A 27549-nucleotide genomic window follows, 5' to 3' on the forward strand; every position below is an offset into this window, starting at 1 on the left:
TCATTTGGAAGGTAATATGTACTTTATTGGGATCATCAGCTACCAACAGTAAAATAGCACCCCTAGTTATTTAGTAATATTATTATTAATAGAACAATATAACATTTCATATTTTATTGCTGCAGTATAAACTCTTTTCTAAATGAATGTACTCCCAATTAAAGCTTTTTTCTTAAAACAGCCAATGTTCAAATATGTTACTGCAGTAAAGGAACTTTTTGTTTTACACATTTTACAATACTCCTTGAATAAACTCTATATCATCCTGAGGCAGATTTTGAATGTCAGCTGAGAAAACATCAGTGTATTTGTTCCTTAATTTAAACGTTACCCTGAGGGCGTGTGAATGAAAATGATTCCTCCCTAGTTAAATATGGAAAATGTACAGGGCGGACCCATGTTCTCTAATGCACATTGTTAAATTTCAATACATACGCTTAAAAAGCTTTAAACTTAAAAAAGGTAATTTATTCTGACCATCGTCACAAGCTGTGAAATGGTTAAAAACACTCTTGCAGAGTCTTAACATCTGTTTATTGTTTATATGACAGAATCATCAAATCAATAAAACTTCTACTTTTTTTTGTTACCTTTATGTTACAGTACATGCCACTGCCTTTTTTTTTTGCACATATAAAAATAGAAATTATTTGCTTCTAGAAATTGAAATTCAGCATTAAAATTCAATACGTCCAGCTCAGATCAAAGCTACTAAAAAAGGTCACTTTATAGCACCTTTCTGACACATGAGCATTCCACACAGCAGCACAGCTACAGGTACTAGACATAAAGGAAAACTCAGGATCCGCCGCAGCGGAGAAGTAGTTAATAGCAACTCAAATGTAAAACTCATTACAGGAAACAGATGCCAAAGTCATTTCATCCTTTAGGTTAAATCAGGGAGTCGCTACCGTCAGATCCAGGTGTCTCTCAGCATCGGTCTCATGAAACACACAAATCCAGCTATGTTGATTTTCTTTGAACAGATTGAAATGATTGCAACTGGAACATAAAGTGCAACACAGTAAAACAATGAATAAACACCTTTTTAATCTTCGTGACCATTACTGATCCAAAAAACAAAACAAAAAAAAAACTAAAAAATAAATTAAATGTCTCTTTAGGGTTTTAGAACACAGCAGAAAATGTGACTTTTCTCACTGGCAGTAATAGGAAGTCAGAGAAGGGCTGGGTCTTTTTTAGTCACTAAAAAAACAACTCATGCATTTCTCAAGCATCTCGACTGAGTGATTTATCTCCGGCACGGGTCAGTAACTGTGTACACAGAGCATGGCTGAAAATGAGAAAGCGTAGCGGAGCCATGCGGAGAACTTGGTCCAACACGTGAGAGAATTAGCGGCCAGCAGCCGTTTAGATTTCATATTCACATGCGCAGGTGAGTGTTTTATGATTATTAGGTGACGGAGGAAGTGGAACGTGCAAAGGAGATTTGCCCAACATTACATGAGCGCACTTCCTAAGCTTCGTTTTCCCCTAAATACAAAGCGACGCGCATGTAGTGAGATGTATTTGAAATTAAACCCACATAACGTCAGACTTTTAAAAACCATACAGTTAGAAAACAAACCAACACCAAAACTGTCATGCAGGTTTATTGGTGATATTTTCCGGACCACATTTTGTTCTTGCAGCTAATCCGGAGTCAGACTTCTAGAGGCTGGTTAACAGATGTACATGGATCATTTCATGACTCCATACTCTGAAATGTGATCATGCACGCAGGAATATAAAAGCGTTTAGCTGCCTTTTACTTGGAGCTTGAACCATCTGACTTTTAGGCTGCCGACTGTGGAGCGTCCACCTCTGGTTTCCTGTTCCGTTGCTGTCAAATGCAGTAAAGCGTTTCGGGCTCAAGCTAAGTTCGGCTAGATTTGAGATCTGAAAAACGCACAAGTGAACCAGTGAATCCTCTTGACTGATCTCTGCCCATAAGCCTCCGTCTCCCTCAACATTTCCATGCACAGCATGCGCCAAACCTCACATTTAAAGGGAAAGCAGCAGCAGCTTTGAAACGCCGCCTCTGTGCAGCTTCTGGTCCGACCACTAATGAAAGATGTACTGAGTGGCTCAGTTTTACAGAACTTTGTCATTTTTTTTGTCACATAACAGCCACAATCTACTTTGCGGAAATGTTCAGGGGCTGTAAATACTTCTGCAAGACACAGAAGGGGCTTGAATTGTAAGAGTCAGCTCTGCTAAGGTAGCACTCCAACCAGGATAAAACCTAGATTTTACTCACCTGCTTAAACTGCTAATGCTAACAGTGTCTTTGTTACAATGTTGTCAACAAACCATTTGAATAAAAAAAGATTCTAATGAAATTAAGAACTTCTTATGAATCAGGGTTTCCCCCAGCGTATTGTAAGTCAGGCTACCCGTCATCTGTTTATTTTAAATGCGTCGATGTTTGAGCGACAAAAAACGGTGAGTAAAGTTCCTGCCCGGGAACTAAAAAGCTAACACGCTAGCTGTTATTAGCTCGACGCACACCACGCTGCACCCCTCCTTCAACGAAACCCTGTGAACTTAGCAAGTAATAATTAAAAAAGAGGAACATGGTTGTTTTCTACGTCTGAAAACTGATATTCTTGGAAGTGTTACTTCTTTTGAGCTGTTGCTTTTACCTCTTTAGTCTTTTCATTTCGATTTGAAACTGTTGTTTTTGTGTGTTTCTTTTGGGCTCAACCTTGATGTAGTAAGATATAAACCAGCCTTGTTCCACTCTTTTTGCCCACAGCTAAAAAAAAATGATTCGGTTAGAAAATGTCTAAAAACAAGCTATAAAGCAGCCTACTGCTAAAACTCAAGAGTGACATCATAAAAAGAAAACCATGTCATTCACATTTTCATCCAGAAACTTATTTTCTTTACAAATTCTTTTCTCAGTCAGAAGATTCTCTTTGTCCCCATCCATCAGTTTTCAACACCGCCCTCTTTACCGTGGAGATCCTTTGAGTCTGAGACCTGAACTTTGGAAATAAACCAACCAAAGTCCAAAGATCTCCTTCACAGCTCTAAAAAACAAAAAAACAAAAAAAAAAACATGTAAAGGACGACGCATTTATTCTACAAAAATCCTCAAAGGGAAGCTCATTCTGAGGTAAAAGCTTTGCTCGTCCGACCTGAATTTGAAGCAAACTTCTGGAAAGTAAAACAAAAACATCACCTGAGCAGGGGGACTAGATCAGAAGGGCCGGGGGAGCGCATTCGTAAGTCTGCAAAGTTTGATTCCAGCAGAGAGCTTAACAAGCTTAAAGACTTTGTTCACAATTTCAACCTCACATGAAAAACGTCGGAGGCAGAGTTTGTGCCTTCACTTGTCAACGTCTTTGCTTCCCAGACTGGTACTGGGGGGGGAGATGCTGGAGAAGAAAGGGGCTGAGGCTGCAGTCAGAGGTTTTAAATGTAGTGTTTGAAGATGAGAAAAGAAACAGCAGACAGAGGAGCTGCTGATGGCCCCCGGTGTGAGGCAGGGGGAGTCAGCGCCAGTCCTCCTGCAGCGGTGTCAGGCTTGTGAGAAGGTGCTGTGAGGGGCGGAGCTCCTGCCCGTCTTCCGCTCGTAGTTCACCAATCGCTGTCCAACCAAGTATCTGATGGACGATAAGGAATGAGAAACACGAAGCACCACACTTACATCAATCCCAATCCCAACCCTACCGTAATATATCTCTATAAAACAGGAACCCCAAGCTTGTTGTAGTCTTTTTCAAAAGTATTAGTTCCCCTTAACCTTTTCACATTTTAACCAATTAGAACAACAACCTGTATTCTACTGGGAAGTGTGCCATCAACCAAATCAATGACGTGCATAATAGTGAGGTGGAAGAAAGGTTTGTCACGTTTTTTGTTAGTAAGAAAAGCGGCAGCTCCGCCGCTGCAGATACAAAAAACATTCCGTTCCTCCCTGGCAGCGGCTCACCTGAAGAACAATGGCTGAAATACAAAACAGTAAGATGCTGAGCGAAGCTTCACACTATGGAAAAATGCCATAAGGCAGGTCCTTTGCAACCCTCTTCAGTCTGAAAGGCAGAAGCATTGTTTGGAGGTATGTTGGCTATTAGACCGGTGAAACGGAAAAGGTCATGATAAGCCCTCACATGCTACAACCCAGGCGAAGCATCTTAAAGACTGATACTGCCGTTTGAGAAGAAAGTAAACGGTCATTAAAGCTCCTGTATTTAGAACTTTAGAACTCTAAAGCAGCGGTTCCCAAACTTTTTTAGCCGCGCATCCCCTTCCGTGTCCCAACCGGGTTGACGCACTCAGATCGGCCACGCCTCCACAGACAACCTGAAACGTCTCTGAAGCAGAGACCATCCAGGTGGATTCACGGACTAAACTCTGATGATCTACCAGCATGTGTTCTCACTTTGTTTATTTCAGGTACCAGCCCCCAAATTTGAGTCTGATTCTCGCTCGTTTTCTGTTGCCTCCAATTTCTCTCTCTCTCTCTCTCGCTCTCTCTCTCTCTCTCTCTCTCTCTCTCTCTCTCTCTCTCTCTCTCTCTCCTCCTTCATCTCTAACTTTGACCTTAGATGCATGACCGTTTCCCCGATTTCAGCAGGGAGCATATTTGCCAGAATGAATGAAGTAGAGGCCATAAACTAGGTGCGCATATACAGCACAATGCGGATCTTTAAAATGATGCGTAGAAGATTTCCTCTAAATAAATAATTTTTCGTGTGAATACTGTGTTGTTCTCTTATGACACCCAAGCACCAGACCGTTGTTCTGCTGCTAGCACTTTATTTTAGGACAAACAGACAGCTTTCACAGAGTAACCTGCCAGTTCCCTGAACCACCACTCCTCCCCCTGGAAGCCACACATTTCTTATACTTAAAGAAACAGTAAGTGTGCAACAGCACTTAGCGATAAAGTCTAATACGGATCATTACAATACATTATTTATTGATTGGTTAAATTTACAGTTTTTGATTTTAATCTTTACTAAGGTAATGTTTATTTACACGTCTTATGATGTGAGGAAAAAAACAATGTCAGACCGCCATTACATTTTTCATCTCGCGCACCCCCTAGTGGCAGCTTGCGCACCCCCACGGTGCACGCACCACACTTTGGGAATCCCTGCTCTAAAGTATTAAACAGGGTCGTTGGGATTAGATAATAATATATTTTCATGTAACAGCTGTCTCTTAGCAAGATCACACTGCAGTTTATGAACTGCAGCAAGGTCCGTACTAAACGTCTTAGCAGGAGCCAAGCTATGAAATTGGAAAATGATGAAAGGGCAAACTGCAAACCTACCAATAAACTGACCTGGCCAGGCCAGGAGAGCATTGATCAGACAAAACTATTTAGAGCATTTAATACATTTGGACGTTCTGTAAAAGGGGAGAGTATAAAGTTAATTTACCAAAAAAACAAAACAAAGGAAGACTTGTTAGCAATCACCATCCATGAAGGAGTCATAGTAAGCTAGTGAGCAAAGTTGGTCAGATAAGACCCACATTTAAATGTGACGAACAGGGCGTGGGAAAACAGGTGGAACTGCGACTAAAGACCTGAGAGTGGGGCTGAAGGTTAACCTTCCAGGAGGACAACGACCCTGAACATGCAGCCAGAGCCACAATGAGACGGCTGCTTTAGAAACTCAAGTCCTCGAGGGTCCATGTTCGCAGCTTTTAGATGTGTCCCTTGCCCTACACACCTGAATCCAATGGCTGAAGTGTCTTCCTTCAGTTAAGACTGGCATAGCTCCGCTACTCAGGTAATATTTAAGTCAGGCGTGTTGAAAAGGAAATCCATTAAAAAGTTGTAGGACACTGGTCCCCGACAACTGGAGTTTGAGACCACTGGTTTAGATCAACGCATGTTCATGTGTAAGAAATGTCTAGTCATGTCTGGTCTTTAGACCCTGTGGTAATACGCAGACATTTACGTTCATAGTTGATCTCCATCCAGTCTGACTGAATCTGAGGAATTTTGCCAATTTCTACAAACATCAGTCGATAGATTTGCGAGGCTGGAAGAGACATGCCCCAAAAGATGCAAAGCATTGAGTCAGAAGGCTTAATGCAAAAGCAGGCTGCACTTTTTAGATTTAGATTTATAAAAGAAATGTAGAAAACCATGACTCTTTTAACCTGTTATTGACATTTACGCACTACTCTGTTCGTCTATAAGACAAAAACGCTAATAAAACACCCTGAAAGTCTGTAGATGGAAGGTGACAAAAGGTGAAAAGGTTCAGAAAGTCCTTTTGCAAGTAGCTGTACGTTGAAGGCATTCAAATGGATCTTAGATTCAACTCACTTGTCGTTTTTGATGTGCTCATAAAGTCGTTTGAACTGCCGAATATGGAAGGACAGTATGGCCAGCAGTATGACCACCATCAGCAGGAACGGATAGATTCTCCTCTCCACCAGTATCTGCATTTCTGGCTGCACTCCTGGAAAAAAAAGACAAAAGAAGACAAAGAAATGAAGCAATGGAAAGGGTCTGCATATGAGCAGATAAATAAAGTATAAAGCAGAATAAAGGCACACTCAATCATTGGCAATCATTAACTGGGATGATTCACATAAAGCTAAAACAGAAAACCTTCAAAGATGGGTAAAAAAAAATAAAAAAAGCATGCTTTGAAAATGTATTCCAGCCTTAGAGAAGACTTAAATAGTGAATCGAACAAACAACACTGAATTCTCCCTGCCTAGAAGTTAGTTAGTTCAAGATAGGGTGACTACAACGACAAGCAGGCAGCAAAGTTTACTCACTGGAGTATAAAAATATGTTAAAATGTTCAACCTGAGCCCATATAGACATGAAAGAGACATTGAGAGTGGTACCCAGCAGTGGCGTGATGCCTTTAGAGATGGTGTAGGGCACACAGAGCGACAGCAGCAGGAGACATATGACGGGGGCGCCCAACCTCCACACGATGAAATGAAGGTCGATGTTTCTGATGCCGTTGGCGTACACCTGCAGGAGGGGGAGGGATGCTTACTGGGTTCCAAGCTCCAAAAGAAAAACTCCTTCATTTTCTACTTAGAAAGGCAAACAACTTCTTTAATGCACTTCTGGGTTTGGTAGAAAAAAATTGTTAAAGGTTGGGAGTATATACTTTACCACATACATGGGGATGATTTTATAATCAAAACTACTAACTATATCAAGGACTTCCTTTCATGGTCAAAGTTTGATCCATTTAATTGTTGACCTGAAACAGGGTTTTTCAAAAATGAGACTGAAAGATCAGAACCAGCAAAAATCAGATCCAACTAGTCATAATTTAAGGAAAAAGGGGAAATCGGATGGCCATGTTAAGTTCTGTATTTTAATAAAAACATCAAATTGAGAAAATGCATTCAGACATTAACTGATATGGATTTTTTTTATAGCAAAGCTAAGTCCAGGTTGGCTGACAGCAGATGTCTCTGCCGTATATATTTATTTAACCGATACGCTTTTTAGTCATTCTTAAAACCCTGTAGACGACCGTGTTAAATACAACTGAGCTCACCACACAGTTCTTGGTGCCATATGTGTATCAAAAATGCCTGTTGATGCATATTCCACACACAAAAAAAGTAGTGAACTACAACTACTGCCACTATTTAGCAATTGGACATAATTTAACTAGAACAAACAATGGGTAAGGCCTAGTCCACACGCACCAGGGTTTTTAAGAAAAACGGGGATCTCCCCTACGCCGTTTATAAAAATGAATACCATGCATACGAGAGGTTTTTAGAAAAGTTTTCATCCTGACCAACCTGTAGAAATACGCCACGGAGCGTTTTTTTTTAAACACGGCAGACATATAGAGGGCAGTGTACTGCAAAACTGAAACTTATGCCAGCCAATCAGAATCCTTCAAAAATGACTTCCTGTTAGGAATGAATCATGGCGCCGCGAGGCTGTTTACTGGTACGCAATAGTGAGCTGCTTGACATAATCATTGATCTGACGGTACAATTACCTCTGCTGCCATCTTTAAAAGATACACAGACAAAGTTATAAAGTGAAGCATCGGTGAGAATGCGCTTCTTTTCAATCAGAGTATATTTTTTTGCAGTTTACAGTATTCTATGTCTCAAACAAGCAATAAGCAGAACATCACAGAGGGAATTATATTGTTAGGAACCGGATCGATCTGATTAACTAATAAAGTTCAGTGCAAAAAGATGTGCTTTCTTATTTGACAAAATGTGCCAGTAATTCAATCATACTTCAGACATTCCTGTAGCCATTTTCCTCTTTCTGAATGAGTGGAACCTGGAGGAAAGTGAGACTGACCTGCTCGATGACTGTCTTAAGCCACCACTGGGGCCCCATCAGCGTTATGGCCGCAATGATTTTGGCATGAAGGACACCCAGGGCCCAGTCCTGCAGCAAAAGAAGCCAGTTAACACACTGAGATAAGGGAAAAGTTCAGCATTTGTTCTCCGAAGCCTTAATATGCTTACATAGGCTATTTTTGGTGAGTTCATTTTGAATGCAAGTAACAAATTGCAGATGTGCTGCTAAACCACATCTATGCTGAAAAGCAGATTTTAATGCACAAGCCATTATGTCCCAACTATAAAAAAAAAAAGAAAGAAAAAAAGAAAAACAGCATTTGAAAACATTGAACCTTGCTTCGGTAAAGTTGCACTATTGTAAAAGTGGAATAAATGCCTCACTTAGCTTAACGAAGCATTGTAAAAGAAGCACTTCACTATAAAATTATAACTATCATTTTTCAGCGTTTTATCTCTATTTCTGTTTCCTGTTGTAAACATGCTGGCCTTTCTCCACAGATCATAAGAAAGCATTCCATCTAGTTTCTATCCTTCACAGGTTAAAATGGTGACCACCAAACTGGTTCCGGGACTAAACTGGTTCTAGAGGACGCTTGGCACCAGTTCTTTTTGTTTCCACCGCTACAACATGTGGCACTGATAAACATGGGCTACGTTCACTCTGCAGGTTTTGATGCTCAATTCAGATTTTTTTGAGGTGGTCGCTGATGTTACTATTAAATGCTACCGGTATCAGACTTGTGTCTGAACAGTTCGAGACTGCAAAGCGACCCGCATACGCAGCTAACAGAAGGAGACAGACGTCACACAGCAGAGCACTGTTTACGGAGGTAATGGTGACTATAATTGTTTCTAAAAGTGTTCAATAAAGTTTTGTAAAAAAAACATATATATAAATAAATAAAAATAAAAAATCCCAGCCGGCATCTCTCCTTGTTATTATTAGAAAGCTGTTGAGCAATGGGAGTGGACAATATTAGGACCACATCATAACAACGGTCTTTTATGGAGCGCTAACTGCTGCTGCGAGATGTGCAATGAGAGACAGGAGATAAAATGCAACATGACCGTTCAGACTACGGCCACTTTGAAAAATATCTGATACGCATCCGAATTAGTAGCACATATAGAAGTAGCACAGATCGAATGTTTTTTGGGTGTAAAGATAGGATTTGGGTCGCATGTCCCTGCAGTGTGAACGAAGCCTTGGTCTTTTCTAGGTCCAACCTTGAGATGAGAGAATAGGCATTACGAAACATTCACCGACAGCATTAAGAAATCCAGTTGTTGAGATCAAGGCATTTATGCTGAGATATTTATTCTAATTTGTGTAGTTCAAATTTCTCTTAGCCCCATCTGTCCTCTACAAAAAAACCCAAAAAAAATAAGCGTTAATATTTACTGGATGAAATATTTAATAAAAGGCTTTCAAGTGGGCTCTTGGGTTGTGGGAAAGCAAACCGGTTCTTTTCTAGAACCACTTAGAAAACTGGTTGGTAGGAAGTAAGTGTAACACCAGATCTGGTTCAGCACTGGAACCACTTTGCTGCAACAATCCAAATACGTAAGTCCTCTAATGACAGAAAAAAAAAAGCCTAAAATAGAAATACGTATTCTTAAAAAGAAAAAAAATGTACTTAGGAAACAAAAAAGGAGGAAATATTATGCTAGATGGTTTCTACATGATAAATTACTAAGTGGAGGAATTCATTTTAAGCTCCTTTGCCAGAAAAAACAACATCATTAAAATTCAAAAGCAACAAGCACGTCATGTAAACCTGTCTGAATGGGGCAGAAGAAACTGAACTAAAATGATAAAAAAAACAGCTAACCTGACCCCACCCTGTATTTCACATATTCACACACTGTATGTTCGTACCTGCCAAGGGTAGAAGAGAGGCGTCTGGTCCAGAGGGACCCGGAGAGGAGCGACGATGACCAGGTCAAACAGGAGACCCAACAGCAGAGGGATCACTCCGGCTAACATCACGGCTACCACGATGGTCTTAAAGATCTGCGGTCGCCAGAACAATCAACATGAGACTGGAATTCAGTGAGCCGGCTTTCTGTCGTCTGTGGCGCGGAGACGGGCCTGCACTTTACCGTAAGCGTCCACTCGTGAACTTTGACCATGATGACGGTCCTTCCCTGCGGCATCCAGGACAGCAGCACCGTGGCGGTACGGATGGCCAGCCAGCAGACGTACAGACCGCTGGCTGCCGTGTAGAGCTCGTGGACCACCGCACTGCCCATCCACAGAGACATCAGCCAGCGGCCCGCACACACTGAGGAGGAGAACGAAGCAGAGGAAACATCGTCTCAGACAGAGAGAGAGGAAAAGTCCTACGCAGACGGAGTGGGAGATAAAAAAAAACAATTACTGGTAATAAAATAAGATTTAAGAACTTTATCTCGGTCGTTTTACTGTTTTCTATTATATTAGGTGAGGAACCAAAGTGATCAGGCAATATCAAAGAAGACAGCGTCAGCATCTGTAGCTTTTTAGTGGCGCAAATACAGACAGCTCTGTCAGCCAGGGCTGTTTGTAAAAAAAAAAAAAAAAATCATCATTTTATTTTACTATGAATGTTTTTATTGTAAAGAACGTTTCAATTCCAATTCAACAAAAAAAGTAGGAAAAAACATCTATCTATATGTTAGTTATATCCCAGGGAACAAAAATCCCACAGGGCTAAAACGGGTATCGGCACATCAGCGTTTTACAAAATTAGTGATCACAGATTCTCCACATAATCTGTGATTGTGTGAAACTCTGGTTCAACTCAACCAAGCCGGGTCTCATTTCTGATTTTGTGCCAATCCATGAGTGCTTCAGTGCTTACCTGGCAGCGTAAGACAGATCAGACTCGCAAGTAACAGAGTTACACACATGAAGACCACCAGCAGGACGATCTGAATAAGAACACAATAAACAAAATCAGAATTTAGAAGAACTCCAGTACCGTATATTTCAGACCATAAGGCGCACCGGATTATAAGCCGCATTAAATAATGTGTGTAATATCACTCCTCACCGCCGCGTACACAGCTCTCTCCTGAGAGGGAGAGCTGTCTGTCTCTGTTGGGAGGACAGAGTAGTTGGACTACACTGCCCTGTTTCTAATATAAGGCCACAATAAACTTAACTTTTATGTTTAATTAACTTACTTGGTTTATTTTTGCTGGTGTGTACTCCGAGCACGGCCTGCCTTACATGAATGCACTTCTAGTTTAGACATTACAGTCAGGCAGTCTTGTAGACAGCTCAGGGGTCAGATCAGGTAGTGACAAAAGCCCCATTTACACTACCCTTGTTAAACCGATCCAGGCCGAGCTTGGATCAGTTAACCAAGCCGAGCTTAGTTCTGATGACCGTTTACATATCACGCCATCTCGGTTCCTTGGTTCCTTGTCTCTTACTGACGATCTGTGGTACTATTGTTCTCTGGGATTGAAGGAGGGAATCAAAATGGCAGTGCCCGTAACATTCAGGCAGTTATGCCTTGTTATAATTGTGATATTTCATTGTTTGCGGAGAGTCAGGCGAAGACAGCAACTTTTGGTGAATTTACTTGACAGAGTCGGCTTTTGGGAAGTGGATAAGACAAACGAACGTCTAAAAAAGGATTTACAGACGCAAGAAACAACGACAGACGCTGAGGTTCATCACACTGCTAAGCAGAATCATCACTGGTAATCGTGTGGCACGGTAAGAAAGCTAGTATTTTTATGAATGTCTGAAATGTCAGCTGGCTGTAAGGAGATGATGCGGTCTGCTCATACTTACATATTATAATTGATTTGTGAGCGCATTTTACCACATAAAATTGGCCAGTAAACAAAAGTACGGTAATCATATATAAGGCACATTAATTTCTGACAAAATTAAAGGATTTTAAGTGCACCTTACAGTCCGAACAATACGGTAACACGATACGGTACCAATATAGAGATTGGCTTGGGTGTAAGATTTCTTTTTAAAGTACCTTGAGGAGAAAGTTGGGGGGCCGGTGGTAGGGTTGGAACCCCACAGGACCGCCCTGCTGCAGAATGGCTTGGTGGGCGGCATGAAGCCCCTCCCCGAGGCCAGGGATGCGGTTGTTGTTTAGTCGATTAGGGGGGTTATCTGGTTGGTTTTCGTCATCGTCGTGGTCCCCCAAGAGGTATGAGTGAAGGTCTCTGTAGGCAGGACATTTATTTGCTACTTTATGATATCAAGACAAAAAAGGACTAACAAAGACTATAGTACTTTTGTAGCTAACAATATTAATGAAAATCAATATACTTTAATAAATATGCCATCAAATAAAAATATGTTCCCATGGAATGAAACAAAATATATATTTAATAAAATGTCTTAGCTTATTCAGTAATTTCTTAAATGCTTTATTTAGTCATTTAATTCAAGATTTATTTATTTATATTTCATAATGGAATTTTATTTTGTGCCACTTTTAAGTAAAGCTACTTTGCGCATTTCATGGATTTATTTTTTAATCCCATTTTTATTTCAGACTCCTTATTTTATGTTCTTATATTCAAATCAGGGGGCGGAGTTTTCTCTGTGAGGCGGCTCTGGTCAGAGGTTTGCGGAGTGAATAAACAGAGCAGGAGTGAGGATTTCCTCCACTCCAAAGGAACTGCAGCACTCGCTAACTAGCGTCAGCTAACACTGTATAAGGTTAAGCGTTTTAGCTGACCTCTGGGCCCTTTCGCGGTGGTCAGAGGTCAGATGTATGGCAGCCTCGCCTCTGTCACTCTGGCCCAGGGCAGCTGTGGCTACTGACATAGCTCACCACCGTCAGGGTGTGAATGGGTCAATGACTGACTGTAGTGTAAAGCGCTTTGGGGTTGTCAGACATGATAAAGCGCTATACAAGTACAGGGCATTTACCATTTACCATAAATTGCACACTTTTTTTGTAAAATATCATTGGTTTAATGTATAGATTTTATTAAACTACACCAGTCAACTTGACACACAGTGTGTCGTTAACTCCAGAGAGTTAACAAACTGTAGTCACTAGCACAGTTCACCTGTTAAAATTCCATCAGGAAATAAATAAAACTTGAATTAAATAAATAAATAGATCCTGAATAAATCAGTAAATGACAAAATAAGCTAAAAAAACATTTTTTTTAAATAAATATTCTGTTTTATTTCATGGGGACATTTGATTAAATATTTAATCATAACAGTATTTATTTATTTAACGTATGTAACGGCTCTCCATAATGACCAAGTCTCCAACTATAAATCTTAAAACTGTATGTGGAGAAGACGCTGTGTATAAGACCTACAGCACGTAGCCAGCTGTGAAGGTCCAGGCATGGACGAGACGTTTGAGCCACTGGCGAGTGTGACCCTGCTCCAACAACGCAGGCAGAACCACCTGAAGCAGCAGCAGCTCCAGCGACAGCTCGCTGACTGGAGCGTCACTGTGGAAACAAAGCCCCAAACAAGTTTCCCAGTCGCTTCATGACATAAGAGTTAATATAGACAGATGATGCTTTCCATTTTAGCAATTCATGAACAGCGAATAGGACATGATATTGGTCTGGCGCACCTGTAAAGCATGACGTTGTAGGGAAGGAAAGTTGGGAAGAAGAGTTTAATAATCCTGATTGGAAGCCAAAGCATCAGCAGAACGATTGAGCCAAACACCACCTGGAAGTGCAAACACATCCAAGAGTCTACTACCAGTGTTAAACACATCTTCTGTTACGTTGCAGTAAGTCCAGACGAACTGCAAAACACATCTGTCATGAAAAGAAAACACATGCTAAGAAAACTACAATCTTTCACTTTAACGTTTATTCTCTCTGCAGTTATTTTCTCTAGTACTGCTTCTCCCACCAGGCTTACTCTTGCCTCATGTATCAGCTTCTAAGCATCTTCCACAATATATCATGTCAGCGTAATCGGAAATGTTGGACATGTTCACACATTAGCAAGCTTCAAAATTCACCAACTAATAAAACATTACAAGCCTGCATGAGCCATCAGGAGAATGAAAAAGAAATCACTATTGTTGACATTTTCAAATAACTAATCCCAACAGGGTCTTTCTTCTCTTAATTTTTGAAGTGATGATCTGAATTGACAAGAACAGCAACCTGTATATTTATTTATGAGAATGCTGCCATTGTAGTACATATGGAGTGAGCGGGGCATCACGAGCCCTCTTCCAGTGTCCTGAAACAGCACAGATGTCTTTTGCACTTTTACAAGGTGAAGTCTGATCTGTATGATTTGATATTAATCTGTTATTTTATTTTAAGATCTCATGTGGTGAAAATAAAATCCAAGACAAGCTCCAGCTACAAATTTTCTTTGTTTACAAAACAGCCATAAAAACTGCAAATTAAAGGTGACCTGTAGTGAAAAATTCCCTTTTTGCACATTTTTGTACCTCTACTGCTTCTAGAAACGTGCTTAAAGAAACCCTACAGTTTTTTGCCAATACCTAAATGTTTTATTGGTGTCTAAAATCGAGCCCAGGACAGAGATGTTAGGACTTAATGAATTGTCTTGTGTGTTTTGCATTTTTGTTCGGCAAGAACAGGACTTGTCATTTTGCACCATATTATTTTGCACTGCACCTAACCTTTTCACACAAATGCCTTTTTGCACCATTATTTTTGCACGATAAACATGGTTGAACATTCTTCTGCACACTATTTGCAAACTGTCTTCCTCCTGCATTGTTACATTTTGATCACTGCTGCACTTTATATCGTAATGTTACCTTATCCCACCTGCAATCTCATTACACTGTCATAAGCTGTATGCAACGAAATCTCTTCTGTATGCATTCTGTACATACAAAATGACAATAAAGTTGTCTAAGTCTAACATCTTGCTAAGTCTTAAGTTGTGCTATAGTGTTCAATTTTTAGATGATTGTTTAATAATCAGAGATGCTCAAAGCATTAGCCCTGCTTTACAGTTCTCCAGAGCTTCATCCCTGACATGTCGGCTGTGTTTCTTGGTCTTTATGATGCCGTTTGTTCCCCAATAAACAGAACAGCTGCATTTAAACTGGCATTAAACTACAAAACAGGTGGATTTTATTTACATATGTGTTTGGAAAATTTTACATTTATTTCTTTGTTTGATATTTTGTATAAACTGAAAATAGTGTCCTCTCTTCCTCTGCTTGCTACAAGGTCAGATTTATGGGATGTATTTCTGCAGAGATCATAATCTGCCAGATGCAGATAGGGATCCAGTCCTCCCTGATGTTCATTGGTTCATGGTTCGTAGAGATAAATCTCTGGAGTCCACCTTGTGGAGGACTTCATAAGCCTATTCATTAGAGCCAAACTGAAGATTTCCAGGCCTCTTGCTTTCCCTGTTTTATTGTTTCACTGCTGCTGAGTGACTTCCCACCTGAACAACAATGATATAACCATGAGGCACTCTGTGTCTAAGTTAGAGCGGAGGCAGAGCAGAGGGCTTTGGAAACCGTTTTCTTCTGTTCTCATTCTTGCAAGAATTAATAAAATTGCTGGTGGAGCGAACATCACAGATCTATTTTTTCTCAAATTGAAAGCTGAAGTATTTCTATTCAAGTACTACATATAAGGTTACTGCTGAAGGTGATCGACTATACTGGACTTCATTGATGGGCATTAGCTCAATAGCTTTGTATTTATATACAAAATCAAATAACATATGAAGGTTGTACTGTGATGGACAGGTGACCTGTCCAGGGTGTACACTGCCTCTCGCCCACTGACAGCTGGAGATAGACACCAGCACCTCTCGCGACCCCATGAGGGATAGACGTGTTAGAAAATTGATGGATGGAGATGGTAAGTAGACAAAATATGAAAGATTTCCCTAGGTAGGTTTTAATACATTAAAAAAAAGAGTCTCATCAATGCATGTTTTATGCACAAGATACAAATGAGTGATAAATGTGGGACTCTGCGATGTTTTATGCTTTAACACTCGTCTTTATCGCTGGTAACATTATTAAGGTGCTGTAAAATACTTAACTTCTTCAAAATAATCTTTTAATGCAATTTTTCTTTTTTTTTTAAACAAAATATATGTCCACTGTCCTTGAACTAAATTAAAAACAGTAATTTCCAAAATATACTTTAAATATTTACACTCCTTAAATATCTAAAATCTATTTACAAGTAAAATGTAAAAAGGCATAGTTGGGTTTTTTTTGGGGAACCGTGAATAATAAAAGCTTTTTTTCCCCATTCTTATTCTGTACTGACCACTGAGAGTATAAACCTCCGGAGGTGTCGGTAGATTGGAAGGTGAATCATCTCTTGCACCGGGTTGAAGTCCGGATCGTTCAGATTCCTCAAAAACCACAGCACACCTGGCCGAAGAACCTGCTCACACAAAACATTTAGATTTTGGATCACAGTTATTTTTTTTTTTTAATAAAGTGTTTTTTTCAGAACTGCGAGTGGATGTGTCCGTTACTTACCTCTCTGAGCAAAAGGATGAAGGAAGCAAAGTAAAAGACATAAACCATGCCGACCAACCAGTGGAGGAACATTGTGGTACCTGGAGCGGAGTCAAAGCTCTGCTCTCTGTCCTTTATAGATGCATCAAACATTTCCTGCAATGAAAATATAACCTTTTAAAATTTATTCACGACCAAGAAAGATTGCCTATAAAAAATTTGCCCAAGCAGTGTTAAATTTGAACTAAATGTGCACATTTAATCTCCATGCATCCTCTATCAATGTCCAAGATGTAACACGATCATTCACTCCACGTTTCTGCTTTACCAGGGAACAAATGTCGAGCCACCAGCCACAAATGAGCGGGAACAAGCCGATCTCCATGACAACCAGCAGGGAAACCTGAGGCAGGGAAAAAAAAGAGCCTTGAAATTACGTTTTTCATCAAAACGATCCTGCTGTTAACACAGAAAGCTTTACTAGTGCTGTAAAGAGAAATTAAACTATGTGTGTGAGGATGCTGAGCAGCGCTTCTCATGTTTACCTTGACAACAATGTAGCAGACACCCAGAAGGCGCCTGGACCGCTGGAACTTCACTAGCGATGCCAACGCCTACAGCACCCACAGTTAAGGACTCAAACAATTTGTCATTTTTTATTATTTTCCTGCAATTTTAGACCTTCATAAAAAAAACTGACAGCAAAGTGTGTCAATACACCTGTAAGGAGCCCTGCATGACTTTTAAAACCTTTTAAAAAAGGACAATATTGACATCTATTGGGTGCCTGATATTTATCACTTAATCTTCTCCACATTTTGTCACATTAAAATTGCCAGTTTCAATATTTCAATATTCAGTTTGATATTTTATGTGATGGGCCCCATATTTCTTGCTAACCCTAAGTCAAACAAGCTCTGAAGTCAACTAATCCTAAGTTAGACTGGCTGTAGGCAGAGCTACAATGGAATGGAAGAAACAGGAAAGAAACAAAATCTAGACTTAAATCCCACTGAGAGTCTATGGCGAGACGTGACCGACACTGTCCGTCATATCTGGATGAGCTTGAGATATTTTTTGCAAAGACGAATGAGCTCCATCCATCGTCTATATCCGCTCATTCATACAGGCCTGTGAGGGGCTGGAGCCGATGTCCAGAGGTGATGGGGCGAGACGCAGGGTACCCCCTGGACAGGTCGCCAGTCAATCACAGAGCTGGTTCATTTATTTTTGTTAAAAATGTAAAAAACTACGCATGCTTTTCCCTGCACTTCACACTGAATGGCTTCTTTGTGTCGGCCAATTAAAAGAAACCCAAAATGTCTGTGGTTGTAATGTGACAAAACGTGCCATGGTTCAAGGCATGCGAATACTTTTGAAAGGCATTGTAGGACATGAATGCCGACTTAAACTCTACAAACCAGTTAGTGCTGATACGTTTCAGATTTCTTTTTTAATCGTTTACAAAAACAGTGATTTGCGGTGTGAAGAGGATACGTGGCAGACTACGAGAGCAGCAGCCAGGAGGATGTATCCCAGAATTGTGGTGATGAGGCCGTCGAAATGTGATGCTTTGATCTGCAGACAGAAGAAAGCGGGTTTTTTTTAAATACATTTCATCCACGGGGCAGTTAGCTGAACACACCTCAGACAGACAGACTTTGATAGCAGCTCGTTGTGTATTCCAGTGAACTTACGTAGTCTTCAAAGCCCATTCCAACGACTGAGAAATGGCCAATGTGATATGGGCAAAAGGCTAGAGCAAAACAAAGAGCTGTTAGAACAGAAAAAGAAAAAGCAGACAGGCTCTCTTGACTGTAAAGAAGCTTCAGGTTCTCATTTCATGGTGGAGGTAAAGTGACAAATGCTTCCTGTAAAGACCCACTGGACTCACCAAACACCAGGATGAACAGTGTGTTGAGAGACACCACCCAGAAAACATGCTCCTTGAAAAGGAAAACACAACAAGGCACAACGTGAGGAAATATTCCGAGCAATTTACACAGCTTAACGCGGCGCTGCCGTCCTCATGGAAACTGTTCACATCCTGCTCTTTAGGTTCCTCCGAGGATGGCACATTAATCTACAATACCAGAGAGCTTCAAATGAGAAGGTTTCCGCTCGTTTTAGGAGAAGACTTTAAAACTTTGGGTGAAGGAGGGAACTTACCAGGAAAACAAGGGAACCGTCTAGTCCGAGCATCTGAGACACACACACACGGAGAACGATGTCAAAAACAACACTGGGCAAGTCTCAAAACGCGTCAGCGCGACATGTCTGCAGCTCGTTCAGGCTGCCAGAGAGAAAGAGACAGCAGGACGCACAGCAGACAACGTGGTACGGCAAAGTCGCTGTTTCATCCTTTCCAGCTGTTAACCCCTGTCAGAGAAAATGTTGGGAGTTGGAGACATAAGCAGCCTTAAGGAAATGTACATTTTCTAGAATGGTTCACTTGTATCGCTGCTTTATCAGGACCCCAAAGTGCGTCATTCTCACACTGACGGATGTAAGCTACATTGTAGCCACAGCTGCAGCGGGGCAGACTGACAGAAGCGGAGCTGCCATACATCGGCCCACCGACAACCGCCAAGGACACAACGACTGAGAGCGACGCAGCAGGAGTTTGGACCGGCAACCCGCTAACCTGACTCAAGCCAGACGCATGTCGCTCCGCCTAGCTCCACTCACATCCATCTGGGACACCTCCATAGGAATTGCCTTTATTGAAGGCTGGGCCTTATCAAAAATTCTTGCATATGATTGGATAAGCCACTTGTCTGTCATCTTTATCGACGTGCTATTTCAACCACTCACACCGAAGCTAACCCGTGACGCTTTGAGAGCGACGCAGAAAAAAACAAAACTTTTTTTTTTTTTTGTATGTGTTTGCGGCTCTAGTGGCACGTGTTTTATTGACAGTGAGCTGACAGGAAGAGGGGGAAAGACAGGCGGCAAAGCGCCGCGGGTCGGAGTCGATCCCGGGCCGACCGCGTTGAGGACTAAAGGCCTCCTTATATGGTTAGCGCTAACCGCTAACCGCTAAGCCCCGGAAAACAAAACTTGCCAAATCGGGTCGGGAGAAGGGCGAAAACATCGTCTCCACCAACAAAAGCCTTCAGAGCCGTTCTCTGATGTTCTTTTAATGAAACAATATTAGGTAGATTGGACAACACGGAAGAAATAGCAGCATCAATGCTAACGCTTGCTTCCTCTATGCGAGCCGCCATTGCTATCAAAACAGTCTCACGTCACGGTGGCTTCTCCACTACGTCACATCTATGAAATTCCAGCCCTGCGTCCTGATTGGCCAGACCATAAAATTGGTTGGAGAAATCACTTTCTATGAGCGATGTCCCAGATGTATGTGAGTGGAGCTAGGCGGAGCGACATACAGCTGGCATGAGTCAGGTTAGCAACCCGCTGGTTACAGCATGAACTCCCTAGCTCCTGCGCATCTGTCGCAGAATGTACAGATAGAGGCTGCTGTTTTTATAAATACTTTAAAACCGCTTTAATATCTGGTAGCGCAGTCACACACGCGAACCCAAAGTGTTAGATGCGCACGTGGCAAAGATGGACATTTGGGTTTTTAGTGCATTGGGTCTTAAAGGGACGTCAGCGTGGGACGTTTGGTACACTAGGCTCTTTCTTAGCCAAATGTTGTGGTTTAGAAGTAATAAAGTGCCAGAAGACAGAAGGAATTAAAAGATTCCCACCCTTTCCCAGGTCAGCTCCTCTGCTGCTCGGTCCCACTCTAGCGCGTTCCAGTTTAAATCTTCTGCAGAGAAGAAAAAAAACAAAACATGCAGAGGAAAACAGGAAAGAGTTACGGCAATATTCCAAATGTTTGGAAATTGTTGCAATATAATGCAGACTGTTCTAGCCTGAAATCTTTGAATTTTTACTTTAGGCTCAATTAACCACATTTAGCCGTAAACCTTTTAATTTCTCAATATTTATTGAGGTTCAGCAATAAGCCGACAAGCGAGAATTAAGAAAAAGCGTTCAAATATTTTCCTGGAGCCATCAAGAATAAAACACAGATGTTTACTCGCCTTGCCCTCCGTTATTAGCATCAGCAGCATCCTCCTCCCTGCCTTCTTCCTCCTCTTCGTCGTCATCTTCTTCCCCATCGTCGTCTTCGTCGTCGTCATCCTCTCCTTCGTCGTCGTCCAGTTCTGCGTCGTCTCCGTTGTTGCCAGCCTCCTGCTGATTGGCCCGGGCCGGCTCGTTCGGACCGTGCTCTGCAGGCCGCTGTGCCGCTGCGCCGTCCGCCGCGGCCGGGGGATCGACTGCAACGTTAGCCGCCGGGTCCTGCGCAGCCATGAATTGGATAAAAAAATAAAATAAAAAAGATGGTTTATGGTTCGTCCTCTGCAGCGAAGCCTTCATCCGGAACACATTTCGTTTTTAACGTTTTCACATCAGCCGCCCTCACTCGTAGACGTGGTAGCAGCTAGTTTCCCTCTAACAGTTAAAACCACTTTGGCAAAGGCTGCAACGTCTCAGAAGAGATGACTTCACCTGGCAAGCAACGTTCGCAAAATTTTCTACCTTTTACCAACTGTTTTTATCCCATTAAGGATAAATATGTATCCAGTTGGGGTTTATCAGCTTCCTACTGTTGTGGCATATCCGTGTAAGAAATATCCACGTGTCCGACGCCATGCGCAGCCAAATAAAAAGGTAATCTGCCGGACGTTCGGCTCAAACCGAGCTCACCTCATTGGCTTGTGCGGGACCGTCGGGCTGGTTCGGAACCAGAGGGGGCTGATGCTGCTCCAACCACTGAGGGGCTCCGCCGTGGACGATCTGCTCCCGTAGCCACACCAGACTTATAAAGGCACACAGCGTGCAAGTGACCACAAAACAGCCCTGGAGGCAGTCAGCGAGCAGGTTTTGCCTGCAAAGTAGAAAAAGCTTCAAGTTTGCCTTTGTTGGTACAACAAACTAAAAGGTAGTGAGACCATAAAAGAAGCAATTATAGAAAAGCTTCAAGCTGTTAAGATAAGTAAACCGAGGGTTTCCAGACATTTCTCATTTTAAACTCTCATACTTTCCCAGATCACATCTTCTGCAGAATTCTCGCTTATTTCTGGAATAAAACAAAGCGTTCCTATAAATTTATGTTAAACAGTGTTCAGTAAACAGTGTTCAGATGTAGGCAGGCTTCCTGGCTGGCCTAAGGTCTTACACAACTGGATTTAGAATAGACTGACGACATTACATTACGTTCACAATCCATTTGAGTTGCCTAAACTTCTTCAGAATTGCAAATTCCTTGAATCTATTTCTAGAGCTGTTCAGACTGGAGGGGAGCCCTGGTGAACAGTGAGTACACCAGAGAGCAGCACAGTCACCAGTAGGGCTGGACCATATAGAAAAAAAGCAGATTGATAAATAGAAATCATATCGATCGATAATTATTAAAAAATACAAGTGCAGCCCTGGCCATTTTATGCTGTTGCTTAGTGATCCATTTTTAAATAAAGAGCACTGATGTCAAGAATCAAGTTTTTACTAAAACTGTAAGTCTTAAATAAATTAACCAGAACACGCGCTCTCTGTACTCTTTGAGGCTTGGTGACGGAGTGTTCCTGGTCTGCGTTTGTGATTGGTTGGGACGATGTAATGACTCTAGTATTAACCTACATGATAGGCTAGAATGCAAAAGGAAGGAAAACTGTTCTATTGAACTTTTTATTCACCCTTTTATCCATAGAATATGTTTTTATATATTGTTGTTGAATTATCATCCGGCCCTAGTGACCAGTGCATCTGGTGTAAAAGAAAAGAAAGAGGAAATCATATAAGCTGCCGTTTTCCAATAAGCTTGCAAAACGCCAAACAAACTGCAGCAGAATGCACCAATAATTAAATCTTGGGTTCACTGTGTCTATACCGTATGCGGGAATCAGGACAGGACCGAAACGACTTTTAGATCAGATGGGTGATGACTCGCCTGATCTAAAAGTCGTTTCGGTTATTTAAAGCATCCGGGAACGAATCACGAACACGGCGGTCTGCGGAGACCTTCAACAACCAGAAAGAGCAGGACCGGCCCCAACGTACGTGGAAAGCATATCTAATGGCAGGGTAAGAAGAGAGCTCACGGAGCCGGTAAACAAACACTTGTAGATGCGACCTGTGAGGGAAACACAGAACAAAAGGATGAGACGTCAGTAAAAAAAAAAAAAAGCTTGTTCTCCATTCTTCTATTGGCCATTTCTGTGACTTACATGCTGTAAGAGGCACTACACCGAGCCAGGCAAAGGCCACCAGAGTGTAATGGAACCAGTATCTGATGGCTGTTCCTATACTGGTGACCAGCCCTGCGAAGATGTCCTGGACAGGCAGACGAGATGGCATGTCTGGAGAGTAGACTGGAGAAAACCGGGAAAGTGTGACATCACGTAGTCACGTTCATTGAATGGTCTCAAATGCTCATTTGTTCACATTCTGTCCATGTTACAACTACAGACTCTAACGGATTTCGCTGTTCCGTTTGATGGACCGATACAAATTAGCACAGAAATCTGAAGAAGAAATATAAATGCTTTTTAATTTGGTTTTTTACACATAAAATCTAAAAGCCGTGGTCTTTTGGGTTAATGTGTTGACCCTATTGGGACTTGGAACAACGCTAAAGCTCAGTCAGGTGGGAGGGAGAGCGTCTGTAAGCAGCAACTTTTCAAATACAGCCACAGGATGATTTGATGCTGATGTGCTAAAAAAAGATTGAGCATTTCCTTATTTGTGAAACAGATAGCAGAGCATAACTTTACAAGATGCAGGGGGAAGGCTGCTCTTTTTTTGGTAAGAATTCCTACAAAAATATTATTTTATTCTCATAATTTCCAAAAAAAAATTAAAATCCCACTGGCCAAAATGGGGTTTCTGGCACTGTTATTTTGGGGGTCGCAGGCTGAAAAGTTAGGGAACTTCTGCTCTAGATGACTTGTGGCAAACTTCAAACAGGATTTACCCCTGACCCATCAGGTCACTGTGTATTCACTACTGTGAGCTGATTAAGGCTTTGCTCGCTTAGCTGTTCAAGTTACATGGACGGCAATGTCTGTAGCTTTGCTGTTGTGCTTACAGCCCCCCCTCCCCCCCTATCACATAAAATTCAAATAAAACACATTTAATCTTCTGGTTACAATGTGTCAAAAACAGGACCATGGACAAGGGGTGTGAATACTTTCTGCATGTCACTGTTGGTGTTTGGTACAGAACCACTCACTTGGTGTAAATGCAAACCTGTGTTTGCATAATTCACAGTATTCTTTCCTGCTGTGTTTCAGCCACTGCAGTAAGCTGTGAAGACAAAAGGCAACAGGATGAGCTCGCTCCCGTTTTACTGGTCATTCTGTGCCCACAGTGAAGAATTGTGCCATTTATGATAATCGTAAGAGCTTTCTTGTGTTACATTTTAAGTTTAACGGTACCGCTTCAAAATAGGGCCCCCATTTATAGAGGTTTATAGCTGGTTTGTAGATATGTTATGAATCTGTAAACACTTTATAAATCATCACTAACTTATTATGCATTAATAAAGGGAAAGGGACAAAAAAAAAAAGAAGAGACAAAACTGACTGATTTCTTGCCAAATAGTGAGCCACATCTATATCTGGCTAAAATGTTTCAAATCTAGAGTTGCTATACTAAACATTCAAGATAAGATAAGATAAGATAAGATAGGCTTTATTGATCTCACATTGGAGAAATTCACGTTTGTTTTTTAAGATAAGATAGGAATATTTTACCTTAAAAAAATGTCAGTCTAAAGTGCAACCTTGTAAGCTCAATAAGTATTTGTAAACATTCTGGACCATGAAATATTCTACTTAATGCCAAGGTGTAAACTTTACATTAAGGCTCCCTTTGATAGTTGTGGATGTTTATAATGCAGTAATAAAGTAGAATAATACATAGCATGTTTACAAATGCTTATTGAACTTACAAGGTTGTAATTTAGACTGAAATGTTTAGTATAGCAACTCTAGATTAAATAAATATAATTTGAAATGTTTTAGCCATTTTATATAGATCTGGCTCACCATTAGGCAGGAAAACTGACAGTTTTGTCTCTTTCTCGACCTTTAAACTTTGGGTGAAGGAGAGAAAAAAGATTGAACACAAAGTCCAGATACTCAGAGCCGTTTCTTCAGGACCAACTAGTGATGATGTCTACTGAAAAAAAATTCATGACAATTTTATTATGCAGTAGCATAATAAACACTTATTAATGATTTATAAAGTGTTTACAGAATGAATTATGATATATCTCCAAACCATTTAGAAGCCTCTGTAAAGGAAGCCTTCTTATATAGTAGTACCAGTTTAACTTTAAATGTGATTTCAGTAAATATTCATGCACATTTAAACAACACTTTGACATAAGGAGCAACATCAGTAACTAAGCTAAATGGATCTTTATTGCAGCGTATTCCCTCTCATACCATTCCTGGTGGATGAACTTGATGCTGCCGGTGCAAACGCAGGGATGGTAGAGAGGCTTTTCCTGGGTGCCTTCTGAGCGACATACCCGACAAATGTCCGCTGTAAGACAGGCACACAAAACACAAATTAGGAAGGCTTCGAATATTTCAGCACTTCGCTCTTATTGGCTCGTCCAGATTGCCTGAATACAATCAGCAGCAGGTCGGTAAACGTATGACGAAACGCCGTTTACTGTGGGTTCCCTATAGAAATCATGGATTATTTCATCATGTAGTTTATTTGCTTATAGTTGCATTTGTGATGCAAACGGGTTTTTTTCCTGTTCTTCCAATATCCTATATATTCCAGTGATATGTTTTATTTTAGAACCGGTTAAAGTGCCACACGTCCAGTTCATCTTGAAGTAGGGCAACATATATATGTTTATAATAATAATAATTCTTTATTGGTCACTGCAATTATACATTCCAACAAAATTTGTTTTCTGCATTTAACCCATCCCTTAGGGAGCATTGGGCAGCTAGCACAGCACCCAGGGAGCAATCTGGGGCTACAGGTCTTGCCTAGGGACCCACAGCGGCAGTCTGCAGGGATCGAACCCGGTACTTGCAACCTTCTCAGAGCGCAAGCACAATGCTGTAACCATTAGGACACAGAGGGACTTTAATTTATTCATTTACTTCTATTTTAAGTTAGGTTGAAGTTACACAAGTGAAATGAAGCCTGTTCTAGCTAGTAATAGCACTAGCAGCAAACATTTGGTTATATTTTCAATGTTTAGGGCCAGGGCCGCCATCTTGTTTTACCAGCATGTTTTGCAGCTTGTATTTAGTTGCACTTTGAATTCAGGTCAACTAGAAGAAATGCTTGACATGAAAGCAAGTTTATAAAATTATTTCTTTAATTTCTTTTTGTGAAACGAAGAGGAGAGAAAAAATTTATTAATTGGATCTGGTATAATAAAATTGGAGATTTTATTTTTAGTTATATCACCCAGCCCTATGCTGAAGACCCAAATAAGAATTTCAGTTACATTTTTTTCCCTAGTGTGCACTCATATGGTAAGTCAATAGCCAGAAATACTGACATATAATTAAACATTTAAAAGCTATGTATTTTTTGGTGCAAATATGTATTACTGCAGTATTATTATTATTATTATTATTATTATTATTGTTGTTGTTGTGGTGTTATTAGACATTTGTCCTTTGGAGAAACAAAAGATCTGGGGGGAAAAATCTAACAGCCTGCTTATAAACTTGTGTGTCTTAGACGCAAAGCTTAAAAAGTAAACGTTTTTTTTTTTTTTTTTTTAAAAAGGGGTATTTATACTGGCAGGTAATGAGCACAGCGCAATAGAAGCCTGATCCTCTAGGATTACCTTTGTAGTTGAGTGACCAAAATAAAGCAACTATAAATAGCGGGTGATGCGGGCTGTGTGCTGGCCTTTAGAATGCCCCCGGTGCTTATGAAGAATATCGACACGATCGTCAGCTTGTCAGTTGGGCCATTTTGGAGATTACACGATTGCAGACAATAGCTGTGATGTTGTTTTATGATACCCTGGGAAGTAGACTGAACAGAACCCAACATACACTTAGAAACTTGGTCTCGTCATGTGGTAAAAGTGCAGACACAGTAAAACTACATGACCCTATAATAATGGGATGAGCGGCTAGCTTGTTACTGTACTCGACCGTCTGATAACGGTGCGACTTGATCAACCTTATCTTTAAAAACTTCAGAAAAGAAACGAAAAAAACTTTGCAAGGGCTTATACGGTCAGTCGTGACAATTGCCGGGGTTTCCAACAGGACATTTATATATTTCATATTGTGTATATAAATGTCGAACAGCAGCAACCAAACTGTTTGTTTTTCCAGCGCGGGGCTAACAGATGGGAGCTAACACCCGTTAGCAGCGGAGCTAACAGTAACCGGCTAACGGTTTCTTGAAATTTCACTCAGCGTTTGCCTTCATTTCAGAAGGCATAAAGAACTCGTTTGGCACCGTCCGTGGTGTCAAGGACATACTCGGACTACGCCGAGACCAGTTTCCAGACGACAGGCATAACAAGTCCCTGCACAAAATAATTTAAGTTTCAACATTAGCTACCTTCGTCTGCGGTATCCATCTTTGCTGGCTGCTAAGCAGCCCTGCTCCACTCCGGCAGCCCGTCAGCGGGAATAAAAGCGGCGGCAGCCCTCGACTATCTCCGAGCAAACATCTCAGTGCCGTAGTTACTTTAAACCAGCCACGTTTCCGCGCGTTTAACAACGTCGGCACAGCTCGTTTTACTTCTTAGTTTATCCGGCTAGCGGTCACTACATTACTCGGAGCAGCAACGCGTGACAGTGCGGCGTTTTCG

General features: G+C 41.1%; 1 protein-coding gene across 2 annotated transcripts; it reads right to left on the bottom strand.

Moving 5' to 3' along the window:
* Positions 1-517: 517 nt before the first annotated feature.
* LOC105936446 (E3 ubiquitin-protein ligase MARCHF6) lies at positions 518-27527 on the bottom strand. Of its 2 annotated transcripts, none has more exons than XM_012877311.3 (26): positions 27297-27527; positions 25181-25280; positions 23962-24035; positions 22958-23101; positions 22791-22863; positions 21441-21621; positions 20774-21032; positions 20435-20493; positions 18888-18920; positions 18613-18664; positions 18416-18474; positions 18216-18296; positions 17264-17332; positions 17047-17121; positions 16740-16874; positions 16522-16641; positions 13851-13951; positions 13585-13722; positions 12270-12462; positions 11127-11196; positions 10387-10568; positions 10163-10297; positions 8279-8368; positions 6829-6961; positions 6296-6431; positions 518-3611 (listed from the first exon to the last, which is right to left on the bottom strand). In XM_012877311.3, exons 1-26 carry the CDS (start codon positions 27313-27315, stop codon positions 3527-3529), a joined length of 2796 nt encoding a protein of 931 aa, XP_012732765.2. In that variant the 5' UTR covers positions 27316-27527; the 3' UTR covers positions 518-3526. The 2 variants fall into 2 exon arrangements, with proteins under 2 accessions (XP_012732765.2, XP_012732764.2); XM_012877310.3 differs by having other exon boundaries at positions 20435-20496; positions 27297-27526.
* Positions 27528-27549: the final 22 nt, after the last annotated feature.

Source organism: Fundulus heteroclitus, unplaced genomic scaffold, assembly GCF_011125445.2.
Source record: "Fundulus heteroclitus isolate FHET01 unplaced genomic scaffold, MU-UCD_Fhet_4.1 scaffold_146, whole genome shotgun sequence".
In the NCBI taxonomy this organism is placed as follows: domain Eukaryota; kingdom Metazoa; phylum Chordata; class Actinopteri; order Cyprinodontiformes; family Fundulidae; genus Fundulus; species Fundulus heteroclitus.

Bases quoted from the DNA above. Each gene is read 5' to 3' on its own strand.
- LOC105936446 (XM_012877310.3), bottom strand. The intron at 22,864-22,957 runs GTAAGTCACAGA...TTTCCCTCACAG, and splicing joins TGTAGTGCCTCTTACAGCAT to GTCGCATCTACAAGTGTTTG. The intron at 10,569-11,126 runs GTAAGCACTGAA...TCTCCTCCTCAG, and splicing joins GATCTGTCTTACGCTGCCAG to TGTGTGCGGGCCGCTGGCTG.